The sequence below is a fragment of the Mastigoproctus giganteus genome, chromosome 4 (genome assembly GCF_048544385.1).
Source record: "Mastigoproctus giganteus isolate SK-2022 chromosome 4, ASM4854438v1, whole genome shotgun sequence".
Lineage (NCBI taxonomy): Eukaryota > Metazoa > Arthropoda > Arachnida > Uropygi > Thelyphonidae > Mastigoproctus > Mastigoproctus giganteus.
Window position 1 is genome coordinate 109220074 of NC_143578.1, and position 27888 is coordinate 109247961.

Genomic DNA, 27888 nt, shown 5'->3' on the forward strand with positions numbered 1-27888 from the left:
GTCTTGTCTTATATCTTGCGAAAAGGATTCTTCTGCTCCTATGCTTATCTTTGGTGACACTCCAATTTCTAGGCAAAATGATATATCTCTTTTGGGGATTACTCTGACTTTTAATCTCTCTCTTGGCGCAAGCACATTGCAAATATTGTTTCCTCTACATCTAAAAAACTTGGTTTTCTCTTTCGCTCGCGGCATTACTTTTCTTCCAAACAGCTGTTCACTCGGTACAAATCACAAATCCGCCTACCATGGAATATTGTTCCCACATCTGGGGCGGTGCCCACAAAACCTCTCTCAGGCTCCTAGATTCCATTGTTATGTGAGTTAATTAATGACTCCTCTCTAATAGACTCTCTCCACTCGCTGTCTCATAGACATACTGTTACTGCTGCATGCCTTTTCTACAGATACTTCTATGGGCACTATTCTTCTGAATTGGCTTCTATAATTCTGGATCTCTCTTTCAAAACGGTCCAAACATGTGCTGCCACCAGCCAACATCCATTTATTGTCCAACTTCATAACAAACACATAACAAACTTTTCATCTTCCTTGTTTATTCATTCAACTGCCATTTTCTGGAACAACCTTCCTTCATATGTATTTCCTGAAAATTACAGTCTACAGAAGTTCAAGTCTAATGTCAACAAATCTCTTCTTTCGTGTTCTCAACCTCAAATTGAAGCACGGTACTAAGTACTATAGGTTTCAATACCTCTCGTGTTTGGGGTTTTCATAAAAAAAAAAAATATATATATATTATTTACATATTTTATTATACAGAAAATAACATGCTAATTAACAAGGCTCTGATCACATAATCCCTACCCTCTCAATGAGGAGAGTCTATTGCTAACAATATTTTGATCCACCCTGTGGCATTAGCATTAGGGGAGGCATTCTCGATAATTTTAGTATATATAGAAGAATAAGAGAAATTTAACTCAATATGATATGTAGAACACTTCTGTATGATACTCTACAGAAATTAAAACGAATATAACTTTAACACAAAATTAATTAAACAATCAATTGAACACAATTAAGAAACAATTAAAATATTAAAAAATGTTTAATGTAAATTTTATAAAACGATTTTCCTTCCTGAAACTGACAGAGCTTTTCGATCAAATGTCGTGATCACAGGAATGAAAATTAGGAAGCACGCACGAATCCTAAATAGACATCATTTGTATTAGTGCATGTGGTTAAAAGACCACAAATCAGAGATTAGTTATGGACAGCGAAGGTTAATAGAATTCTAATGTAATTTAATTTTGATCATTTCTGCAATTAATAGTCTCGTATAATTATGTTCAACACTAAGTATTTTGGCCTCGTTGAATAAAAATGTGCTTTTCATTAACGGCATGAAAGGTTAATTCTGACGTTGCTGAACAAGAAGCACGAACTGAGGATACGTGCTGTTTAACCCTAAAATTCAGAAGAAACTGTGTCAATCCTTGGTAAGAAGAGTTGCAGTCACCACAAGAAATGTTGTACACCAGGTTATTTTTTGTGTTGCAAAAGAGGAAAGGACTGAATGATTGTTCAGTATAGCATTTAATTTCTGTATTGGTCTGGCCACAATCTTAAATTCATTATCTTTAAAGAATATGTTAAGGTGTTTGTGCCACTGTTATGGGAGAATAAAGCAATTTTTGATGTTACCATTGTTGGTTGGTGTAGTTTTTTGTATCCTATCCTTAGCTTGTAAACTAATTCAGTTTATTGTAGTAAGGGGGTAACCTCTATTTAAGAATCTGCTGGATAATATCTGTATTTCTGAGTATAAAGCAGATTCCATCACTGAATATTTATGGGCATAGAGAAATTTATTAAAGATAATAGACCTTTTATAGGTGAACAGGTAACAGCTGTTAATATGCATAAGCATACCAGTGTTTGTTGGTTTACAACAGATGTTAAACTGATTTTATTCCAGTAAGCAGGAAATTTAGAAAATCTAATGACTTGGTATCCATATTCTCACTTTCCAGTGTAAAAATGAGTCTAGGAAGAATATTATTAAATGAATGTAAAATGTCTTGGATAATGCTACTATCAGTAATTATTATTATTACTAGTAGCAGCCATATGGTGCAAGGAAGCCTGAGGCTTATGCTACATAAACTAATTTTCGTAATTACATAGAGAGAGAGAGAGAGAGAGAGAGAGAGAGAGAGAGAGAGAGAGAGAGAGAGAGAGAGAGAGATGTAGAAGGGAATCACCAAGCAAGAAAAGAATGATGATATCCAGCTCAGGACCCTGTGTGTGGCAAGCCCATACTCACCAGATGTAAGTGCCTTCATCTAACTACCTCCCATAGTATGTGATATTAGCATTAGCATTAGTAGAGGCATATGATGCAAGAAAGCAAGCTTATTCAGCATCAGCCAAAAAAAAAAAAAAAAAAAAAAACACTCCCATTTCACCCCTCCGTTCGTTCGAAATACCTGTCCAGTTGAGCCTTAAATTTGTTTAGGCTATCAACTTCAACAACAAGTGATGGAAGTCGGTTCCACCAACCAACCACCCGCTGGCCAAAGGCAAATCTATCCGACATCCGTCCTTCCTCAATTTGAATTTATGCCTTCTGAGGTGATTATTCTGAGCAAGATGAAGAATCCCATTGGCATCGAGCATGCTCAAACCATTCAAAGCCTTATACACCTCTATCAGATCACCTCGCTGGTGCCTAGTCTCCAGACTCTGTAATTTGCAAAACTTAAGCCTTTCTTCGTAAGAGCAACCCTTTGTTCCATTCACTAATCTTGTTGCCCTTCTCTGTACCCGTTCCAGCAGCTCTACATCCTTCTTGAAATGAGGCCTCCAGACCTGTATACAGTACTCAAGATGTGGCCTAACCATTGCCTTATACAAGGGAATAATCACCTCCTTATCCCTGCTAGAAAAATTCCTGTATATCATTGACAAGACACCATGAGCTACTCTTGCAGTTCGTCTGCACTGCTCAGAGAACTTCATATCTGCCTGCACAATTACCCCCAGGTCCTTTTCATTCTCCACCACTGTCAGTGTAGTACCGCAGAGTTGATACGTTGCTCTGGGGTTACTGTTTCCCATATGTAGTACTTTACATTTGTCAATGTTAAACTTCATTTGCCACCTCTCAGCCCATCTGTTCAACCTTTCCAGATCCTGTTGCAGCAGCATAGCGTCAGTGGTGTCCTTAACAACCCTGCCAACCTTTGTATCATCTGCAAACTTGGACATTAAACTTGATATCCCATCATCAATATCATTCATAAACACCGAAAACAACAACGGACCCAACACTGAACCCTGAGGAACTCCACTAATAACATTAGTCCACGTTGAGCAGTGTCCATTGATTACCACTCTCTGTCTTCTGCCACTCAACCATCCCCTTATCCATAGCAGCAATTTGCCTCCAATGCCACACTGCTCCAATTTGTGCAGCAGTCTTCCATGTGCAACAGTATCAAAAGCCTTTCTAAGATCCAAATATATAATATCAGTTATTCCCTGCATCTAGTTCTTTTGTGACTACATCATAGTATCCAATCAAATTGGTCAGGCAAGACCTGCCCTTAACAAAACCATGCTGCGTCTGAGCTATAACTGAATTCTTGTCTAAATGATCCTGCAGTGCTTCTTTAACCAGTGCCTCCATTAATTTACCTCGAACAGAAGTTAAACTTACAGGTCTATAATTACTTGTGTCAGCCTTTGATCCTCCTTTGTGAATTGGGGTTACATCTGCACATCTCCAGTCTATGGGTACCTCCCCTGAGTCCAAAGAAGCTCTCATAATTATGACTAGGGGTTTGCTTACTTCCTTTGCTGCCTCCTTTAATATAACTGGATAGATCCCATCCACCCCAGGTGCCTTTTTTATGTTTATCCTCAACAATCTCTCCTCCACTTTCCTCTCAGTTATTACAAAATCATCCAGCTCACTGCCAATGTTTACTTTACCTACATTATTCTCCTTCCTGAATAACTCCTCATGCGTGAATGTAGACGCAAAATACTCATTTAGATTGTTAGCCACCTGAGCAGGATCCTCAACTGTTGAACCATCAATATCCAGTGGAACAATCTGATTCATCCCTTTCCTTCTCGAGTTTAAATATGTAAAGAACTCTTTTCTGTTTTTCTTTGCAATCTTTGCCAAGGATTTTTCGTAGTCTGCCTTTGCCTGCCTAATCTCCTTTGTGAGTGATAGACTTCGTGAGTGAGAGTCTATCGCTAATTCAACAGTGAGTGATAGACTTCGATATTAAGCCGCTTAGACTTGATCCTATTTGCAAACCAAAAATTTGTTTGTACACTTGGTCTCAAAAGATAGTTGGCTTCAATTAAGAGTTCAATTAAGTTAAAAATTTCTTTAATAGGAAGGAAGCTTTGTATATTAATCAGTATAGAGTTATTATTTCACATATCTCAAAGAATATCTAATGTGTATTCAACGTAATCTTATTTTTCTACAAAAAATACTTATAAACAGATAGGATAGGAATGGGAGTTGTGCTTTTAGTTAAGAAGCACATAAAATCAAAGGCAGTGCATCCAGCTGACATGAGTAAGCTAGATGTGACAAAAATGAGAATAGAAGTGATTTATAGGCCTAACGACTCTGATGAGTACAGCAAACAGCTATACAGAAAAATAGAGTGGGACAGTAAATCGGAATGTCTTATAATGGGGTGTTTTAACTTTCCAGAAATTGACTGGAAGTTGTCAGTTAATCACTCATAATAGGAAGAATTTTGTGGATTTACTGGGTGACTACAGCAGAATGTTAGAGAGGCAAAGAGGAAGGAGTACCCTTGATCTGATTATCACCAACAATTCTTCATGCATTTAGAATCTGCAGTGATTACAGTATATTGATTTGGGATTTACTTAAAGATGTAACTACCATCGAGGGTAAAGGGAAGGAATTTTGCTTTTGTAAAGGTGACTACAGTAGTCTCAGACAGTTTTTAAATTCTATGCAGTGAGACCAACTGATGTTACCATCAACAAATTCTAATTGGGAAGCATTCAAGGAATTAATGATAGAAGCTACAGTGCTTTTCATGCCAACTAAGAAATACTGTAAGAAGTATAGGCTTAGATGGATGTCAGATTAACTGAAGAAACTTGTGGCAGAAGGAAAAAAAGTGCATGGGATGCATATAAATTATTAGGCAACACAGAAGCCTATGGTAGATATAAATCACTGGGCAATAAAATCACAAAGGGGGTCAAGCAAGTGACGACTGATTGCGCGAAATCTTTGGCAAAGGATTTGAAAAGAAAAACAATAAAGACTTCTTTACTTATGTAAACACTAGAAGGAAAGGGATGAATCAAATGGGCCACTTGATATCGATGGTTCGACTGTGGATGATCCTGGTCAGGTTGCTCACAAACTGAATGAGTATTTTGCATCTACATTCACACAAGGAATTCTTTAGTGAAGGGTATGCCAGAATTTTATCAGACCCTAACAGGGAGCTAAATGATTTTGTAACAACTGAGAGGAAAGTGGAAGAGAAATTCTTCAAGTTAAACATAAGAAATTCACCTGGTGTGGATGAGATCTATCCAATTATATTAAGGAAGACGGTAAAGGAACTTTGCAAACCCTTAGCCATAATTATGAGAGCATCCTTGGATACAGGAGACGTCACTATGGATTGGACATATGTGAACTTATCCACAATTCACAAAGGGTATCAAATGGTGACACGAGTAATTATAGCGCTGTTAGTTTAAATTGTGTTAAACTAATAGGGAAAATAATGGAGTCACTGGAAAAAAGTTATGCAAGATCATCTGGACAAGGCCGCAATTATACTTCAAACAACATGGGTATTTTTAGTGGAAATTTTGTTTGACCAATTTGATTGGATACGATGATATGGTGATAAAGGAACTATATGCAAAAAAATAATTTTGATATCATATACTTCAATTTCAGGACAGCTTTTGATACTCATGCACATGAAACACTGCTATACAAATGGGAGCAGTATGGCACTAAGTGCAAGTTGGTGTTTTGGATAAAGGATTGGATGAGTGGGAGAAGACAGAGTGATTATCAATGGAAAGTGCTCTTCGTGGATTAAAGTTTTTGAGTCCCTTGGAGTTTGGTGTTGGGCCCATTGTTGTTCTGTATATTTATCAGTGATATTAGTATTGACAATGGCCACATGGTGCAAGGAAGCCCGTGGCTTATGCTGCACCAGCCAAAAAAAAAAAAAAAAAAAAAAAACAATAATAATAATAAAATATTAAAAATAAGATGAAAATTAAAAAAATAATAATAATTAATAATAGAAAATTAAATAAACAACCTATGCATTTCCCTTCTCCCGTAGATAATTATTCAGCTGACGTTTGAATTTCCCCAAACTGTCAGCCTCTACAACTCATGTAGGTAATTTATTCCAGTAATTTATAACTAACTGGCTAAAATAAAACTTCTTGCAATCTAATCTAAACATCTTCCCCATTGTTTCTTACAGAAACTCAGCATTTTCCTCTTTAGCCACATATGTATACAGTATTATAAAACCCTTTAGACAAGCAATACAATTTGGGATAAAAACAACAATACATTATTTAATAACCTTAAGGACTGTAGACTCTGTGATACTGTTAATTTCTTCTCACTGGATGTTACTTCTTCATATACGAATCTAAACATTGAATACAGATTAGATATTCTTTGGGATATGTGTTAAATAAAAACTCTCTACCGATTAATTATAAGAAGCTTCCTATTGAAGGAATTTTTCACTTAATTAAACTCTTAGTTGAAGCCAACTATATCACTTTTAGAGACAAAGTATGCAAACAATTTTTTTGTTTGCATAAGTCTACGTGGCTTAATATCAGAGGCTCTCAACGATTGAGCATATACATTTGATACCTTTTCTACTCTGTATCTCATACTATCGGAGGTATTTAGACGATATTCTTGTTATTACTGATAGTAGCACTATCCAAGACATTTTATATAAATTTCATAATATTCATCCTAGACTCATTTTTACATTGGAAAGGGATAATACGGATACTGTCAATAAATTTTATAAATTTCATGATTACTTGGGACTGGAATAAAATCCAATTTAACATCTATCATAAACCAACAAACACTGGTATGCATCTGCATTATAACTGCTATCATCTGTTCACCTACCAAAGGTCTATTATCTTTAATCAATTTCTCAATGCCTATAGATATTCAATGACAGAATCTGCTTTAGTCTCAGAAATACAGATATTAACCAACAGATTCTTAAACAGAGGTTACTCCCTTGCTACAATAGTAGTAGTAGTAGTAGTGGCATGTGATGCAAGAAAGCAAATGTATGAGCTTATGCAGCATCAGCCAAAAAAAAAAAAAAAAAGCACACCATTCCCTCCAAATGCCTGTCCAGTTCCTCCTTAAATTTATTCAACCTATCAACCTCCACAACGACAGATGGAAGTTTGTTCCAGCAATTAACCACCCGCTGGCTAAAGGCAAATTTCCGCACATCTATTCTACATCTGTCCTTTCGTAATTTGAATTTATGCCCCCTTAGATTCGTAATCTGAACAAGTGGAAGGATCCCATCAGAATTCAGCGTGCTCAACCCATTCAAGGCCTTATATACCTCAATCAGATCACCGCGTAGGTGCCTAGTCTCCAGCCACTGCAATTTGCAGAACTTAAGCCTGTCTTGGTAAGAGGATCCCCTTCCTTCCCCTCACCAATCTTGTTGCCCTTCTCTGTACACGCTCAAGTAAATCTACATCCTTTCTAAAATGAGGCCTCCAGACCTGTACGCAGTACTCAAGGTGTGGCCTGACCATTGCCTTATACAGAGGGATAATCATCTCCTTTTCCGTGCTAGCAAAATTCCTATATATCATTGACAAAACCACATGACCTGCCCTGGCAGCCTGTCTGCATTGCTCAGAAAACTTCATATCTGCCTGCACAATTACTCCCAGGTCTTTTTCATTTTCTACCACCTTAAGTGTAGTACCACACGGTTGGTACGTTTCTCTGGGGTTACTTCTACCCATATGCAGTACTTTGCATTTGTCAAGGTTAAACTTCAGTTGCCACTTCTTAGCCCATCTGCCCAAAATATCTAGATCCTGTTCAGTAGCACACTGCCATTACTGTCATTAACAACCCTGCCAACCTTTGTATCATCTGCAAACTTCGACACTAAGCCTGATATACCTTCATCAATATCATTGATAAATATACAAAACAACAGTGGACCCAACACTGAACCCTGTGGGACTCCACTAATAACCTTAGTCCAAGAAGAGCAGCACCCATTGATTACCACCCTCTGTCTTCTCCCACTTAACCATCCTTTTATCCATTGTAGCAACTTACCCTTAATACCATTCTGCTCCAATTTGTACAATAGTCTTCCATGCGCAACAGTGTCAAAAGCTTTTCTGAAATCCAAATATATGATATCAAAATTATTTTTTGCATCCAGTTCCTTTGTAACCACATCATAATATCCTATCAAATTTGTCAGACAAGACTTTCCCTTAACAAACCCATGCTGTGTCTGAATTATTGCTGCAGTCTTGTCTAGATGATCCTGCAATGCATCTTTAACCAGCGACTCCATTATTTTACCCGGAACAGAAGTTAAACTAACTGGTCTGTAATTACTTGTGTAACCCTTCGATCCCCCCTTTGTGAATTGGGGATACATTTGCACATCTCCAGTCTGTGGGAATCTCCCGAGTCCAAGGATGCTCTCATAATTATGGCTAAGGGTTTGCTTAGTTGCTTTGCCGCCTTCTTTAATATAACTGGATAGATCCCATCCACCCCAGGTGCTTTTCTTACATTTAACTTCAACAATTTCTCTTCCACTTTGCTCTCAGTTATTACAAAATCATTAAGTATCCTGCTACAATTTGATAACCTTCTGCCGTTTTCAAACCTTATTAATTCCTCACGTGTGAATGTAGATGCAAAATACTCATTCAGTTTGTTTGCTATCTGAGCAGGATCATCAAAAGTCGAACCATCGATGTCAAGTGGACCAATCAGATTCATTCCCAATAAATTGAATTAGGGTACAAGCTAAGCATAGGATACAAAAAACTACACCAACCAACAATAGTAACATCAAAATACAGTGGAACGTCTCTATTACGAACTTCTATTTAACGAATTTCTCTATATTACCAATTTTTTCGCAAAACATTGCACCTTGAAACGAAATTACATGTAAAATTAACCCCATATAACGAAGTATTACTCTCTCTATAACGAATTTTTAAAAAAATTAGTAAAAGCATTTTTGAAGATTTTCAAGCATTTACTGCTAAACAGCCGCTCAAATATACTGCCTCCTTCCTTCCGAAATTGCGCATTAGCATCTGGAATTAAATAATCATCCTTTTAGTGAACACTTGTGGCCCGTAGGAGGGTCTTTGTTTCATTTTTGTTACAGTTATTAAACCAAATGGGTTTTCTTAAAAGTGGTCGTAAACTTTACAATAAATAGGGTAGATTTGTAAATTGACGTTGGCTCAGGGGAAAATGAAATTCGCTGCAGTAAACCTTTAGCATGCTGCGGCGGCAATACATAGAATGCTACCATTGTCGGTTTTTAGTAACGCCTACTGAGTGACATTCGCTTCTCACCTCAATTGTACCACGTGACCTTCATGTCAATCATTATATGATATGTCCGTTCTCATCTAACTGGACTCCCAGTAGATGGTTTTCATGATTTTTTTTTTTTTTTTTTTTTTAATTCGTTCATCATCAATCATTCCAGATTGATTCTAGACAAGAGCATATAGGCTATATGCTCTTGTATTTATTTTTTTTCCCCTGAAAAGTAACATAGAGCATACATTAATCATAAATTTTCTTTCGTGTATATATGAATGAAAGCAGAATAAAAGAAATTCATAAAGTCGTATATTCCTTCAAAGGGAATGATACTGTTGAATTGGCAAGCGAACGTCATTGAGTAGGCGGTACTGACAATTCACTATATGGCCAGCGCAGCGAAGTTTGCAGTGTATGTATCGGCAAGAGCTGCAGTCCAGTAATTTTTACAATTGCGAAAACAACGAAGAGAAAGTGTTTAAGTATTAATGATAAAGCAAAGATTGTTATGATATTGGCCAGGGTTTTAAGAAAAAAGATGTTGCAGAGAAATATGGCATATCTGCAAGCAGTTTATCTACGATTTTCAAAAAATCGAGAATCAATTTTAAATGCAATTGATGGAGGAGCAGACAAGAAGCGAATTAAGTTGTGTATATACGAAGATGTTGATAAAGTTGTTCTAAAATGGGTGCAGATGATACGTGAAAAGAATATCCCAATATTGGGCCTAATAATTAAGCAACAAGCTCTGAAATTTGCACAGTGCCTTGGACATACAGAATTTAATGCGAGCACTGGGTGGCTAGATAAATTTAAGAAGTGCCACAGAATTGTGGAAAAGGTTATTTGTAGAGAAAGTGTTAATGTAAGCGAAGAAGATTGCAACAGTTGCAGGAACAATACCTTAAAGAACATTTTGGAAGAATATGAGCGTAAGGATGGTTTTAATGCTGACGAAATGGGTTTATTCTTTAAATGTTTACCGAATAGAACACTTGCTTTTAAGGATGATAAATGTTTTGGCGGAAAACAAAGCAAAGAAAGAATCACTGTGCTAGTTGGAGCAAATATGACAGGAACTGAAAAATTAAGACTTTTAGTCATCGGAATATCAAAAAAACCCAAGATGTTTTAGAGGCACAAAATCTTTGGAAGTTGACTACACCTTTAAATAAAAAAGCATGGATGACAAGTGATATTTTTAAAGAATGGATATTAAAATGAGACAAGCATATAACAAAAGAAAAAAGGAAAATCGTTTGGTAACTGACAACTGTCCGGCACATTCTGCCAAACTTAAGTGTGAATTGTTGTTTTTACCACAAAACGTAATGTCAAAACTCCAGCCAATGGACCAAGGCATTATCAAAAGAGAATAATAATGAAGATTGTCAATGCGTTATCAGAAAATAAAAACTTGGAGGTTACAATTAACCTTGGAGATTGCATCTCTGAACGGGCAAAAGTTTGGACAAACGATGTCAAGAAATATACTATTCAAAATTGTTTTTTGAAAGCGGGATTTCCATTGAATACAGAAGTCGAACAATGACAGGACGAACAAGATGAACTGCTCCTTTCACAACTGAAAAACTTTTGAACATTAGAATCGTCCAGAAACATTGAAAATGAAATAACACTGGATGGTTATGTTTACATAAATCACAGCAGAACATCCAAATGAAGATGAAATACTGCTGAACAGTGTTAAACGTGACCACAATTTTGAAAGGGTTGAATTTGAAAGTGTCTGCAATTCTGCCCAGACACGATAAGAGGGAGTATATGATGAGAGCCCTGTCAATCAATTCGGCCCTGGAAAGATTGTGCAAGGCTCAAGGGGTAGATTTTTTTCAGCCTGGTCTGTACTTGTTAACAGGAGAGACTGCTTCTACAGGGATGGGATACACTTAAATAGAAAGGGTGCAAGAATGTTTGCTGATGCTATCGAGGCAGTGTTAGGTGGGTCGGAAAACTGCTAGATTGGGGGGGATACAAGGACTAATAGATTAACAGTAGCCACTGGCAGAGGTGAAAGTGATTCTTGCACTGCTTCTAATGGAATGAGCCGCAGCCTGGAAAATAAGATGCAGGATATTTCACAGACTGCTGGGAATCGCTGGGGTACAAATAAACACATAGGTTGTGTTAGGGTAGCTAAGAAAAGAACAGGTGCATGTATACTTGCATGTACACCAATGGTAGGAGATTAGTAAATAAATTTGATGAATTTGAGGTATTTCTCAAAACATCAAAGGCAGATATTGTGGGGATTTCAGAGACGTGGTGTCACACAGATATAAGGAATGCAGAACTGGAATTTGGGGAGTACAATGTCTACAGAAGGGATAGACAGGGAGGAGGGGGTTATGCTATTAGTTAAAAAATACATAAAATCCAAGGAAGTGAAGCCAGTCGACATTGCTGGACAGTGCAGTGTCGAGACAGTTTAGTGTGACATAAGCATTGGGAGATCACAATTGAGAGTAGGAGTGTGCTATAGGCCTAATGACTCTGATGAGTATAATAAGAAACTGTACAGGGAAATAGAGTGGGCCAGTAAATCAGAGAGTTTTATAATGGGGGATTTTAATTTCCCAGATATTGACTGGAATTTGGGGGCTGGTCACTCACACACTAGCAAGGCTTTTGTGGATTTATTGGATGATTGTTTTCTACATCGGCATGTTCGGGAGGCAACTAGAGGGAGTAATACTCTTGATTTGATTATCAGTAGTGATTCTTCATGCATTAAGAATCTGCAGGTAAATGAACCACTAGGTGGCAGTGATCACAGTGTGCTGAAGTGTGATTTACTCAAAGAGGTAACTACCATTAGGGGTAAAGGGAAGGGTTATTGCTTTCGTAAAGGCGGCTACGATGGACTGAGACAGTATTTAAATTCTATACAGTGCCACCAACTGATGATGTTACCAACAGCAAATTCAAAATTTGAAGCATTCAAAGAACTTATCTTGGAAGCCACTAGGCTTTACATACCAACTAAGTAATATTGTTCAAGGTTTAGGCCTAAGTGGATGTCAGATGAACTAATGAGACATATGGCAGAGAAGAAAAATGCATGGGATACATACAAATTAACACGTGACACAGAAGCCTATGATAGATACAAGTTGATCTGTAACCAAGTTACAAAGGAGGTTAGGCAGGCGAAGGCAGATTACGAGAAATCTTTGGCAAGGGATGCAAAGAAAAACAGCAAAGAGTTCTTTACTTATGTAAACTCTAGAAGGAAGGGGATGAATCAGATTGGTCCACTTGATATCGATGGTTCAACTGTTGATGATCCTGCTCAGGTAGCTAACAAAATAAATTAATATTTTGAATCTACATTCACACATGAGGAGTTATTCAGCGAGGGGAATGCCAGAGGTGTGTTCAACTCTGGCAGTAAGCTAGAGAATCATGTAATAACTGAGAGTAAAGTGGAGGAGAAATTGTTGAAGATAAATACAACAAAGGCACCTGGAGTGGATGGGATCTATCCAGTTATATTAAAGGAGGCAGCAAAGGAAGTAAGCAAACCCTTAGCCATAATTATGAGAGCTTCCTTGGACTCAGGGGAAGTACCCATGGACTGGAGATGTGCAAATGTGACCCCAATTCACAAAGGAGGATCAAAGGCTGACACAAGTAATTATAGACCTGTTAGTTTAACTTCTATTCCCGGAAAATTAATGGAGGCACTGGTTAAAGAAGCACTGCAGGATCATCTAGACAAGACTTCAGTTATAGCTCAGACACAGCAAGGGATGTCTTTTGTTAAGGGGAAGTCTTGCCTGACCAATTTGATTGGATACTATGATGCAGTCACAAAAGAACTGGATGCAGGGAATAACTTTGATATTATATACTTGAATCTTAGAAAGGCTTTTGATACTGTTGCACATGGAAGACTGCTGCACAAATTGGAGCAGTGTGGCACTGGAGGCAAATTGCTGCTATGGATAAAGGGGTGGTTGAGGGGGAGAAGACAGAGTGGTAATCAATGGACACTGCTCATCGTGGACTAATGTTATTAGTGGAGTCCCTCAAGGTTCAGTATTGGGTCCATTATTGTTTTCTGTATTTATAAATGATATTGATGATGGTATATCAAGCTTAATGTCCAAGTTTGCAGACGATACGAAGGTTGGCAGGGTTGTCAAGGACACTCCTCTACTGCAACAGGATCTGGAAAGGCTGAGCAGATGGGCTGAGAGGTGGCAAATGAAGTTTAACATTGTCAAATGTAAAGTACTACATATGGGAAACAGCAACCCCAGAGCAAAGTATCAACTCTGTGGTACTACACTGACAGTGGTAGAGAATGAAAGGGATCTGGGGGTCGTTGTGCAGGTAGATATGAAGTTTTCTGAGCAGTGCAGACGGGCTGCAAGAGTAGCTCATGGTGTATTGTCGATGATATATAGGAATTTTTCTAGCAGGGATAAGGCGGTGATTATTCCCTTGTATAAGGCAATGGTCAGGCCACACCTAGAGTACTGTATACAGGTCTGGAGGCCTCATTTCAAGAAGGATGTAGAGATGCTGGAACGAGTACAGAGAAGGGCAACAAGATTGGTGAATGGAACAAAGGGGTTCTCTTACGAAGAAAGCTTAAGTGTTGCAAATTACAGTGTCTGGAGACTAGGCACCAGTGAGGTGATCTGATAGAGGTGTATAAAGCCTTGAATGGTTTGAGCATGCTCAATGCTGATGGGATTCTTCCTCTTGCTCATAATAATCACCTGAGAGGCAAAAATTCAAATTGAGGAAAGACAGATGTAGGATGGATGTGTGGAAATTTGCCTTTAGCCAGTGGGTGATTGGTTGGTGGAACAGACTTCCATCCGTTGTCGTGGAAGTTGATAGCCTAAATAAGTTTAAGGCTCAGATGGACAGGTATTTCGAATGAACAGAGGGGTGAAGTGGAAGTGGTTATTTTTTATTATTTTTTTTTTTTTGGCTGATGCTGCATAAGCTTGCTTTCTTGCATCAAATGCCTCTACTAATGCTAACTCTAAAACAGGGAGCAAAGTGGAGGAGAAACTGTTGAAGTTAAACATAAGAAAGGCACCTGGGGTGGATGAGATCTATCCAGTTATATTAAAGGAGGTAGCAAAGGACACAAACCCTTAGCCATAATTATGAGAGCATCCTTGGACTCCGGGGAGATCCCCACGGATTGGATATGTGGAAACGTATTCGTAATTGACAAAGAAAGATTAAAGGGCAACATAAGTAATTACAGACCTGTTAGTTTAACTTTTGTTCTGGGTAAAATTATGGAATGTATAACTGAATGTATGAAAGGCTGTGTACTGAAGATTATAGAAGCATCATATTTTAACAGATTCCATTTTTTTTTTTTCAGTCAAAAAAGGTTTGTTTAGTATACAGCACTAATTTGAGATGGATTCAAGCAAAATATTGTGGCCATAGACAACACTATACACTAGAGATTAGGGACACAGATTCATGCAAAGATTCATGGGATTGCACCTCATATTTTAAAGATAACCATTTTTCCCCCCTGCTTGAATCTCTCCCTAATAGCCGAATAAACTAAAGGTAACCATTTTTTTAAACTAGACTTACACACTAATCTAAATGGAAACCATATATATTAAAGATTAAGCCCAATAACATATGATTCAGAATTTGATGTTATTTGATATTTTATAACTAAACAACATTACTATAACCTGTGATAATTATTATAACATTGCAACACATTGGTGTCCTTGGAGAGTTTTCTCTCTGAGAATACTTAAGGCCATTCCATTTTATGACATGTTTTATTTTATTTAATATTTTATAAAACTAAACAACTTTTAGTATTAGCATTAGTATTAGAAGTGGCATATGACACAAGAAAGCAGGCTTATAGAGCATCACCCAAAAAAGAAAAACTCCACCGTTTCATTCCCTCCAAATAGTTCATCTAGTTTTTCTTTGAATTTATTTAAGCTATCAACTTTCACGACATCAGATGGCACTTTGTTCTAGCAGTCAACCACACGCTGGTTAAAGCCAAACTTTTGCACATCTATTTTGCAACCATCTTTCTTCAATCGATTTTGTGCCCCCTCGTATGTAGTCTGAGCAAGGGCAATATCCTTCAGCACTGAGCTTGCTCAATCCATTCAAAGCCTTAAATATCTCCATCAGATCACTTTGTAGATGCCTAGTCTCAAGATGCTGCAATTTGCTAAAGCCTTTCTTGGTAAGAGAACTCCCTTTGTTCTGCTCACCAATCTCGTTGCCCTTCTATGTACTTGATCCAGCACCCTCATTCTTCCTAGAATGAGGCCTCCAGACCTGTATGCATTACTCAAGATGTGGCTGACTACTTCCTTATACAATGGGATAATCAGCTCCTTATCCTTGCTAATAAAATTCCTGTATATCATTGACAAAACGCCATTTCGGATCACTTTGTAGATGCCTAGTCTCAAGGTGCTGCAATTTGCTAAAGCCTTTCTTGGTAAGAGCACCCCCTTTGTTCTGCTCACCAATCTCGTTACCCTTCTATGTACTTGATCCAGCAGACCTGTATGCAGTACAGCAGGCCCCCGCTATTACTTGGTTCGCTTTATGCCGATTCGCAATAACGCTGTTCTTATATTATAACCCATATCTGACTATAACGCTGTCACAGATCACTATAACACTCTTTTACAGATTGCATCTTTGGCATATTTAATGAAATCGCTTCATTTGATGGAGTCGATAGCTTGAAAATGAATATAAAAATACGGTTAAAACGTTTCCCATGCCGATTTGAGAAATATTCCCATGCTCAGTGAAATTCTCTCGAGAGCTAATTTAATTGCAGTACAGTGACTTGTTACGTAGTTCCAAGATCAACATTTTAAAAAATGATCACGTACATTTGTTGTAATATTTGCGTTATATGCATTTATCCGAAGTCTAGTCATCACTCAGTATTAGACATCGTGCGTAACGGACAGTTTACTTGAACATTGTATCATAATTAATGCAACCAATGCAGTCACATTTTCAAAGAGTTAATAATGGCCAATAAGAATGAAAAAGCAGCAACGTCTGGGTGCAGTACGAAGACTATAAATGTAAGAAAAATACTGCTGAATTTGAAAATTAAATTACACATTTTGAAGCGAATCGATCCGGTCAAAGACAAGCGGATGTGTGCCATAATTTATGACTTGCAAGTTTAACTGTAAGAACAATTATGAAAAAATAAAGAATCAATTTTAGCAGCAGAAAAGATAGCTGTAACACTGCAAGCAACTAGGACTAGGCCGGCCATTGGGATTGAAATGGAAAGACTAACTAATTTTATCGAAGATAATATCCAATTCAGAATTCAGTTAAGTTAAATATTATAAATAATAAAAAAGAGAGAAAGATTAGCCTATATGATGATCTGAAGAAAACTCACCTAAAAAAAAAAAAAATTGGAACCATTAAAACTAGTAAGGGCTGGTTGAATAGATTTAAAATTCAGGGAGAAGCCGCAAGTGCAGATCAAGGAGCCCAAAACTTTCAAAAAAGAACTTGTTAAAATTATTGAAGAGGGGTATTGTGTGTTATACTTCTGAACAAGTTTATAACATAGACGAAGCAGGACTTTTGTGGAAACGAATGCCTAAAAGAAGTTTCATATTGAAAGAAAAAAACATGCCAAGTTTCAAAGCGGCGAAGGATCGGTTGACTTTATTGTTGGGTGGTAATTAAACTGCAGGGGATTTAAAATTAATACTCCTTTTAGTTTATTTGAAAGAGGGCCAAAGTTCAACCCAAAATCGACACATTTTTCATAATTAAATTCATCAATTAAATTAAATCAATTTAGATCGATTAAATTCATGATTTTAATTGGAATTTTAAGTATAATTTTGATACATAAATTATTACCATATAATTATATACATATGTAATGCAGAATATTTTATATGTACAAATATTTGAATATTAAATATTTTGACCGATATTTGTGCATCTTTTCACTACCGTTTATTAATGATTAGGAAATATCCTATGGCACCAACCGCAACTCACAAATACATACGTTACCTTATGCGCTTGCTTGGCGCAGATTCACTTAGCACTCTTTTTTTCGGGAACGCATTATCAGCGTTAAGCGGGGGGGGGGGTCACCTGTACTCAAGATGTGGCTGACTACTGCCATATACAATGGGATAATCAGCTCCTTATCCTTGCTAATAAAATTCCTGTATATTAATGACAAAACCCCATTAGCTATCTTGGCAGCCTGTCTACATTCCTCAGAGAACTTTATATCTGATTGCGCAATTATCCCAAGGTCTTTTTCATGTTCCACTATCCTGAGTGCAGTACCACAGAGTTGGTACATTACTCTGGGGTTACTGATATATAATACTTTACATTTATCAAATGTTAAACTTTAATTGCCATTTCCCAGCCCATGTGCCTAACTTTTCTAGATCCTGTTGCAGTAGCGTACTGTCATTAATGACCCTGCCAACTTGCATAACATCTGCAAACCTGGACATGAAGCCTTATATGCTTTCATCAATATCACTGACAAATACAGAAAATAACAGCAGGCACTACACTGAACCCTGAATAAATTTGCTAATAACATTAATTCACAAAGAGAAATATCCACTGATTTTTCAATTTGCTGCTATTTATCCATAGCAGCAAATTACCCTTAATGACACACTTCTCCAATTTTACAGCAGTCTTTTATGTGCAACAGTATCAAAAGAATTCTTGAAATCCAAGTATATGATATCAAAGTTATTTTTTGCATCCAGTTCCTTTGTGATAACATCATAGTATCCAAACAAATGGGTCAAACAAGATTTCCCCTCCATTATTTGCCTGTAACAGAAAAACTAACAGGTCTGTAATTACTTGTGTCACCCTTTGACCCCCCTTTGTGAATTGAGGTTACTTTCGTGCATCCTTAGTCCACAGAGATCTTCTCTGAATCCAAGGATGCTCTTATAATTATGGCTAAGGGTTTGTTTACTTTTTTCACAGCCTCCTGACCAGTTTATGAAATGGTAAAATGTTTTCCCATTTCATGAACTGGTTAATTTCACAATCTGGGTGTAACATATATACATAAAATGTGTAATATAAAAATATATGACTGTAAAATCAAACTAGCTAAATTTCTTAATAAATATAAAGTTTGTTAAACTTACCATAATATCATTATTTCTTATAACATGCTGGCTCTTCATAGGGTAAAATGCCTAGAAACCAAAAACACTTCATTTAAAATATGAACTTTCATATTTAACTTAAATAATTAAATAATCAAGTTCATATTTATTGATAGTTAATATTGACCCATGATCTAGGCCAGGGGTCAGCATCCTTTTTTGAGTGAAGAGCCATTTTTGATTTAATAAAAAAAAAAAAAAAAAAAAAAAGAATCTGAAGGGCCACACCTCAGCGCAAACTGGGATGAGCAGAGGGAGGGAGATTTTTAAGAAATGGAACAGAATGGAAAGATGTTTTATCAAAAAAAAAATATTTTTTTTGAAATATTATTTATTAATATTGGAAAAACGTAACAAACATCCAATTAGGTACGAATTAATATGACTTTTGCCGCTAAACGTCTTGAGCGCGTCTCTCAACATCAGGGGAGTATGCCGTAATTTTCATCTTTAAACATGCTGAGAAACTCGCAATGTTCAAACGGTTTCTTGATTTATTCAATTCCTACTATTAGTTCACACTCTCCCTATATATATTTATATATCTTGTTCAAATTTTCAATCGTTAATAAAATACTTTTTATTCATCCACTCAAGTTCAAATAAATTTTTTTAAACTTGTAGTGGATGACACTTGATGTTAATACAGTTTTTCCAAATATTAATTCATTATTTAAATTTAATTAATTAATTTTAGTTTTATATGGGAGAAAAAAATTTCTCTTATATAAAATATTTAGCAGGATATAAATTTAGGAATAAATACCGTCAGTGGCGAAGCGTGTAGATCGCTGGAAAAAAATTTCTTTTTCAGATTCTCATTCTGGGTTCTAGTCTGAGTCAAGGAGGGAACAAAATGGAAAATGAAACATGTGAATAAAAATAATAGTCCAACACCATATAAAGAAAGGAAAATGGAAAATTGCAAGGAAATTCGCTTTCTATTTTGCCACTAATATTGTGATTCTGTCATATGTATATACATATTTATATTAATTGTAATTATTTAATAAAAAGTAACTAAAATAAAATTTTTCTTTGTTGACTTAAGTAGGAATTGATTTTAAACATTTTTTTTTTATATTACTTGTTTTTAATATAGTTCATGTTTTAAAATATTTGCTTACGGAAATACACAGCTTGTCATATATGTGGGCTAAAAGTCGCAGTTGCATGTTCAAAGAGCTGACATCTGATCTAGGCCAAGCAGGAAAAATGGATGAAATTTTACAGTGATGGATCTCATCATTGCAATAAATGCTATTCGGCTTAGATGTTATTTGTGCTTACTGTGCAAATACTAGCTAAGCTCAATCCGTAGACTAATCACAAGACTAATTAGAAAGCACAAGACTAATCTTAGTTGTGTGCTTTCCAGCACAAGACTAAGATTAGTCCTGTACTTTTCAGCCTGTTTAAATAAGAAATGCATAGGAAAAGAATACAGTCATATGACAGTCCTCAACTTTTTGATGAGTTTTTGCACTTCTTTTAAATAAACTGATGACCAGAGTTCATGTGCCACCTTATCAGACAGTGCTATGACAGACTGTTTCAGCACCACTACTACAACAATATCACAATAAATGAAAAAACATACCTTGAAAAACCGTGCCTTAAAAACAATGATATCAAAAGAAAAGAACCATACTTTAAAAATCACAATATCAAGTACAAAAAACCATACTGTCATTGGCTGCTTTGCAAATTCAGTGGCAATGGCTGAACTAAAATCTCTGTCCACATGGTTTTCCAGATAGTCCTTCAAGTACCTCTTTGCCTTGCCAATGTAACTTGCATTTACATTACATACAATTAATCTTGTAAATCATCCCACCAGTTGGGGAATTTGCTGGAAATAAAGCTTCCAATCTCTTAACTATCATAGTATGTCATCCTGCTTTAATATTCTTGCTATTTCCTCTGTAATACCATGATAGACTGGGATTTGACCAGTGCCATGGCACTCACTATATGAAGCCTTCTGCCTGGCTAAATTTGTATTTATTGAGGATCTAATCTGAGAACCCATGTGTATGTGAACACTCTCTTTCGCATCCTGTTCAGCTCTGTTTTCTCTCTTACGGAGATAGGGCTAGTCTCGGGAAGCATTAGCATTAGTAGAAGCATATGATGCAAGAAAGCAAGCTTATACAGCATCAGCCAAAAAAATAAAATAAAAATAAAAAAAAGGCCTTCCCATTAATAAAAATAAAAATAAAATAAAATAAAATAAAAAAGGCTGAACTAGACAAATATTTGGAGTGACCTGATGGGTGACCATCAGGTCACTCCAAATATTTGTCTAGTTCAGCCTTAAATTTATTTAAGCTATCACTTCCACAACAACAGATGGAAGTCTGTTCCAGCAATCAACTACCAGTTGTCTCAAGGTAAATTTCCGCACATCTATTCTACAACTGTCTTCCCTCAATTTGGATCTATGCCCCCTCAAGTTCTTAATTTGAGGAAGTGGAAGTATCCCGTCAGAATTGAGCCTGCTCAAACCATTCAAGGCCTTATACACCTTGAACAGGTCACCTCACCTAGTCTCCTGATGCTGCAACTTACAGGACTTAGGCCTTTTTTCATAAGCGCACCCCTTTTATTCCTCTCACTAATCTTGTTGCCCTTCTCTATACTCGTTCTAGCAACTCTACATCCTTCCTAAAATGAGGTCTTCAGATGTGTATACAGTACTCAAGGTATGGCCTGACCATTGCCTTATACAAAGGTATAATCACTTACTTGTCTCTGTTAGCAAAATTCCTATCTATCATTGACAAAACTCCATGGCCTGCTCTGGCAGACCGTCTGCACTGCTCAGAGAACTTCATATCTGACTGCACAATTACCTCCAAAGTCTTTTTCATTCTCCACCTCCCTCAGTGTAGTACCACACAGTTGGTATGTTTCTCTTGGGTTAGTGCTACCCATATGGAGTACTTTGCATTTGCCAATGTTAAACTTCAGTTGCCACTTCACAGCCCTTCTAGATCCTGTTGCAGTAGCACACTGTCTTTACTATCATTAACAATCCTGCCAACCTTTATATCATCTGTTAACTTAGACATTAACCCTGATATATCTTCATCGATAAAAACACAAAACAACAATGGTCCCAGCACCGAACCCTGGGGGACTCTGCTAATAACATTAGTCAACATAGAGCAGTGTCCATTTATTACCAGTCTCTACCATCTCCCACTCAACCATCCCTTTGTCCATTGCAGTAATTTGCCCTTAATGCCATACCGCTCCAATTTGTACAGCAGTCTTCCATGTGCAACAGTATCAAAGGCTTTACTGAAATCCAAGTATATGATATGAAAATTATTTTTTGCATCCATTTCCTTTGTGACCACCATAGTATCCAATCAAACTGGTCGGACAAGACTTCCTATTAACAAACCCATGCTGTGTCTGAACTATAACTGCAGTCTTGTATCACCTCTTTAACCAGTGACTCCATTATTTTCCCCACAGCGATGCACAGTGTGCTCGAATGCAATTTCTAAATTTCTAAGATCCCACAGAAAAAAATCAGACAGTGTAAAGTCAAGCGAACGTAGTGACCATCAAATGGGAAACAAACGACTAATGACTCTTTCTGCAGTAAAGAGATGCCGAAGAAGGACAGGTCATGTGATATGAAGAGTAGCCCCATCTTGCATAAAATTGTTCATGCAGGTATCCTCTTTGCTGCAGTTGAGGAATAATGAAACTGTCTCAGCATGTACTGATATCTTTGTGCTGCAACGGAACAGATGGCTGCTCCTGCTGGATGCAATTCCTCGAAAAAGTATGGCCCTAGGATGAAATCTGAAGTCACACTACACCAGACTGTGATTTTCAGCGAGTGAAATAGGATTTGCTGAATAGCATGCGGTCCCATCAAGATAAAAATGGGCCTAATCTCCCTAAAGAATGTTCCATGGCCAGGCATTGTCCACTTCCATTCTGGCCAAAAACGTTAAGAGCAAATGCCATTCGTTAAGAGCAAAAGCCAAAATTTTGATAACTTTATAATAAAACTTACAATAAATTACTATTTGCAGTATAAAACAATTAAAATACCAGTTTAAAGCGATAGAATATCTGTAAAACAAATAATATAAAATACAATAAAATATACCAGGTTAAAAGCGATAAAATATTTGTAGCTTTCAAAGGCTCCGCCTTCTTTCTCAACAGTACACTTTTTACTTTACAGTGCAACTTTAAATACCCGAAGATTCACGGCAAATGTCACGTGATTCGATGGCACGTGCACTGTTCTCGTGCATGTCAGAACCAGAAGTGGCTCGGGAGCACATCAGGTGGAATCGTTCATCCCCTCTAAGGATCAATGCCTCAAAGAGGGGATGGATACGCATGCCCGTCTCTATTAATATTGTCCTCAATGGAACTAATCCGCACGCTCTCGAGCCACTTGCGGTCCCAAAACCTATGCACCCGGTCAATGATAACTGCTTCGTCTGGGGAGATATGGTGCTGCTTCTCCCAAAAGTGTTCAGCCACGGCGGATTTTCCGTAGTCCGCATTCCTTATTGCCGTGTGCTCCCCCAGACGATCCTTGAGATGCCGCTTTGTTTCCCCCACAATCCGGGCACTTAATGCTATAGACGACTCCCACTTGTATTTTGTTTGAAATGGAGTGTTTCACCTGTGACACGACTGTGTGCAGCTTCCGACCTAGAAGCTGCACACAGCACGTCTGGAAGTTTCGTAATACCCGAGCTATGCGCTCGGTTAAACCCAGATAATAGGGAATGTATGCAGTGGCTGTCGGCATAAAAGACTCACCTCTCCTCTGTTCTCCTCTAATATATTTCTCTATGATCCTCTGTGGGTAGCCACACTTCAGGAGATCCACCGTGACGCGCTCATACTCTTTCTTTCTATCCTCGGAGGTACTACAATGTGACATTGCCCTGTCTGTTAGTGCTCTAATCACACTATTCTTGTGATGGTTGGCCTGAGCTGAATTATAATGTGAATATTGGCCTTTACACATGGGTTTTCTATAAACCTTGGTCTTTAGACATGGGCCTTCGAAATCAAATGCATCGAAGTCACCCTCCCACTTATCTTGCTTAAACACTTTTTGTCTCTTCTAATATGGTACAGACTTCTATGTAACTTCTCAATCCAAATATTTAGAATACTACAGAGAGATACCACCTTAAGCAGTAGGACACAACTAAGTTTGGAAGATATTTGTAAGGGCATAGAATTATGTCTCTCAAGCACCACCATGGTGTTTTGCGACACTATGTATAAGCAGGTTCACGGTGCAGCTATGGGCTCCCCATTAGTACGATTATAGCTAATCTGGCTATGGAGGAGCTCAAGGTTAGATTATTTAGTGACATGGTTCTCCCTATGTATCCGTGGAAGAGATACGTTGATGATACGTTCTCAATTATTCGAAAGGGGAGGGAAGATGAGGTGTTAAATTTTCTTAATGGCTTCTCCCCATTCATATAATTCTCCTCGGAGGTAGAAGGAGGGGCTTTGCCGTTCTTGGATGTGTTGGTCTACAGAGAAGGCCCGTATCTAAAGACCAAGGTTTATAAAAAACCCATGTGTAAAGGCCAATATTCACATTATAATTCAGCTCAGGCCAACCAACACAAGAATAGTGTGATTAGAGCACTAATAGACAGGGCAAAGTCACATTGTAGTACCTCTGAGGATAGAAAGAAAGAGTTTGTTTGTTATTTGGTTTTTAGGAGCATTAGCAACTAAGGCCATATTGCTCCGGGATATGCGGTGGCCATTCCCTGACCTTTCCGCATCCTCCGTATTTGGTGGTGACGGGCTCGAACTCCGGTCTAATCAAGAAGCGTGTGCTACGCACTGCTGCTCCTTCCCACCTGGCTACGGAGGCGCCCTGAAAGAAAGAAAGAGTATGAGCGCATCACGGCGGATCTCCTGAAGTGTGGCTACACCCAGAGGATCATAGAGAAATATATTAGAGGAGAACAGAGGAGAGGTGAGTCTTTTACGCCGACAACCACCGCATACATTCCCTATTATCCGGGTTTAACCGAGCGCATAGCTCGGGTATTACGAAACTACCAGACGCGCTGTGTGCAGCTTCCTGGTCGGAAGCTGCACACAGTCGTGTCACAGGTGAAAGACCCCATTTCAAACGAAAATATAAGTGGGGTCGTCTATAGCATTAAGTGGCCGGATTGTGGGGAATGTTATGTGGGAGAAAAAGCGGCGTCTCAAGAATCGTCTGGAGGAGCACACAAGGGCAATAAGGAACGTCGACTATGGAAAATCCACCATGGCTGAACACTTTTGGGAGAAGAAGCACCATATCTTCCCGGACGAAGCAGTTATCATTGACCGGGCGCATAGGTTTTGGGACCGCAAGTGGCTCGAGAGCTTGCGGATTAGTTCCATTGAGAACAATATTAATAGAGACAGGGGTATGTGTATCCATCCCCTGTTTGAGGCAGTGATCCTTAGAGGGGATGAACGATTCCACCTGACGCGTTCCCGAGCCACTTCCGGTTCCGACACGCACGAGAACAGTGCACGTAACATGTGTCGTGAACCTGCGGGTATTTAAAGTTGCACTGTAAAGTAAAAAGCGTACTGTTGAGAAAGAAGGTGGAGCCTTCGAAAGCTACAGATATTTTATCGCTTTTAACCTGGTATATTTATTGTATTTTATGATATTTTATATTATTTGTTTTACGGATATTCTATCGCTTTTAACGTGGTATTTTAATTGTTTTATACAGTAAATAGTAATTTTTTGTAAGCTTTATTATAAAGTTATCATACTTTTGGCTTTTGTTTTATTTTGTCATTTCAACATACGGTTGGTGAAAAATACTTAAAATTATATTCTGAAAATCAAATTTTACAGTAAAAAAAATGGCAATTTAATGATGGCCATCAAATTGTTAACTTCTCCAAAGAATTTTATTCTTTACGTAAGAAATGACTGCAAAACAAAAAAGTATTGCTATGTTTTTGTTTTGTTTTTGTTGTCTCTGTTTTTTCACTTCGGATTTTCTGAGAACAAATGGCTGTGATTATTCATCCTCACTTTGTTTTGTCCTTAATAGAGGGCATAACTAATCAAAACGAAGTTATATGCAGAATTTATAAAGAGGAGAACATTTTTCTTTAATGAGCATGAGGTTGAGCAACCAAATTTGTGAGGAACAAAAAAAAAATAATATAATAAAATAAAATAAAATAAAATAAAACTGTTTATAGAATACAAATGGGCCCTTGTTATAATATGGTATACTTTACGCTGATTCTCTATAACAGCATTTTCCAAACTTTTTTAGTCATGGAACACTACAATGCACAATATATTTACGGAACACTTACGAAACACAAGTTTAGCAGAAGCCAAAGAACTGTTTGCTAATATTTTATTACATACTAATATTTGCTAATATTTTATTACATACTAATATTTGCTAATATTTTATTACATCAGGAGCATCTTTATTTCCAACATATGTAAAGCAGAAATTCAAATAATTGTCATCATACTTTTGTTTTGGTCTTTTATTAGTTGGTTCCTGTTTTTTCACTTCAGATTTTTGGGGAACAAATGGCTGTGATTGTTCATCCTCACTTTGAAGTGTGACAATACTGTGTTCGTTTTCATCGACAAAACAGTTGCAATGCTAGAAGTATTTGCTTCTCATTTTAAAATTCCTTTTTTCCCCCTAAAATCCTTGGTCATTTATTTTAATAACAATATTTTAAAATACTGATAATTTAAAAAAAAAAACAAAAAAAAAACGAGAGTTTAGTTATGATATTGGTTCGCTCCCTCTCTCCTTCAACCTGTGTACTCCAGGCTAAATCACATACGAATGGCATATGAGATTACTACATTGCTACTTTTTTGTAGATGTTATTACCTCTACGCATATTTCTCCACGCAAAAGCCCACCAAAATAAAGTGTTCTGCAGTCTATTTGATTAGTAGTCTACGCCAGTACATTAATAACCGAAGAATATGGTTTGGGAAATGCTCCTCGATAACACTGTTCTTACATTACAACCCGTATCTCATATAATGCTGTCACAACTCGCTATAATCCTCTTTTAACATTGCCGAAAAGTTGTGCATTGCATCTGCTTGTATGTACATGAGCTCCATCATCACTCAGTTTACTCAAACTGAGTGATGACAGTTTACTCAAACAATGTATATTACAAAGCAATTGTGATTATGGACAACACGCCAGGATATCCAAGCAGAGATCTTAGAAGACTTGAACAATCATATAAACATTTTTTACATGCCTACAAACACTACATCTCTGATTCAACCAATGGACCAAGGTGTTATTGCCACACTTAAAGCCTACTACATAAGTAACATCATTTCACAAGCTGTTAAGGCCATCAACACTGGTGAAAATGTACCGAGCCTAGAATTTTGGAAATCCTACAACATTAAAACTACCATCTAAAACGTTTACAGTGCCTGGGAAGAAGTGACTCAGAAAACCATGAAGGGAGTGTGCAGGAAAGTTTGGCAGGATTGCATAAATGATTCCCAAGAACCCGATGATTCAGTTAAGAATGTCAAGTACAAATTATTGAGCTCGGAAAAGAAGCAGGATTGGATGAAACTGACGATGTATAAGAGATGATCAACAACGATGACAGAAATGGCCTCTCTAGTGGAAATGACAAAAGAACAAGAGTGCAACTGAGGGAGAAGATGTTGAAGACCCTACAGATGAAAAACCGATAAAGTTACTAATTGCGAAAGGACTTAGTGAAGCTTTTGAACACTAAAAAAATGTCTGATTATTTATGGGAGAGCGATCAGACATGGAACGAAGTTCAAAGGTAAAAAGAAGTTTAAAGAAAGAAATGAATCACTACATGATTTTGTACAACAGAGAAAAAGGGCCAAACCAGAACCCAAAAATTGACACATTTTTTCGTCCAAAGATATGAAAACGTGACAGCCCAGGGCCATAAGATTAATCAATTCATGATTTTAATTGATATTTTACTTTTAATTTTGATACATAA

General features: G+C 37.3%; 1 protein-coding gene across 3 annotated transcripts in view; it reads right to left on the bottom strand.

Annotated features, from left to right (window-relative positions):
- Positions 1-27888, bottom strand: part of LOC150086985 (peptidyl-glycine alpha-amidating monooxygenase B-like) — a 627331-nt gene that overhangs the window by 314969 nt on the left and 284474 nt on the right. For 2 of the 3 annotated variants that reach the window (XM_090372878.1, XM_090372879.1), the window contains exon 10: positions 18826-18876. The exons of the other annotated variant lie outside the window; for it this stretch is intronic. In XM_090372878.1, coding sequence (XP_090229004.1) covers positions 18826-18876 — 51 coding nt within the window. The remainder of the gene's footprint in view (positions 1-18825; positions 18877-27888) is intronic. 3 annotated transcript variants of the gene reach the window in all.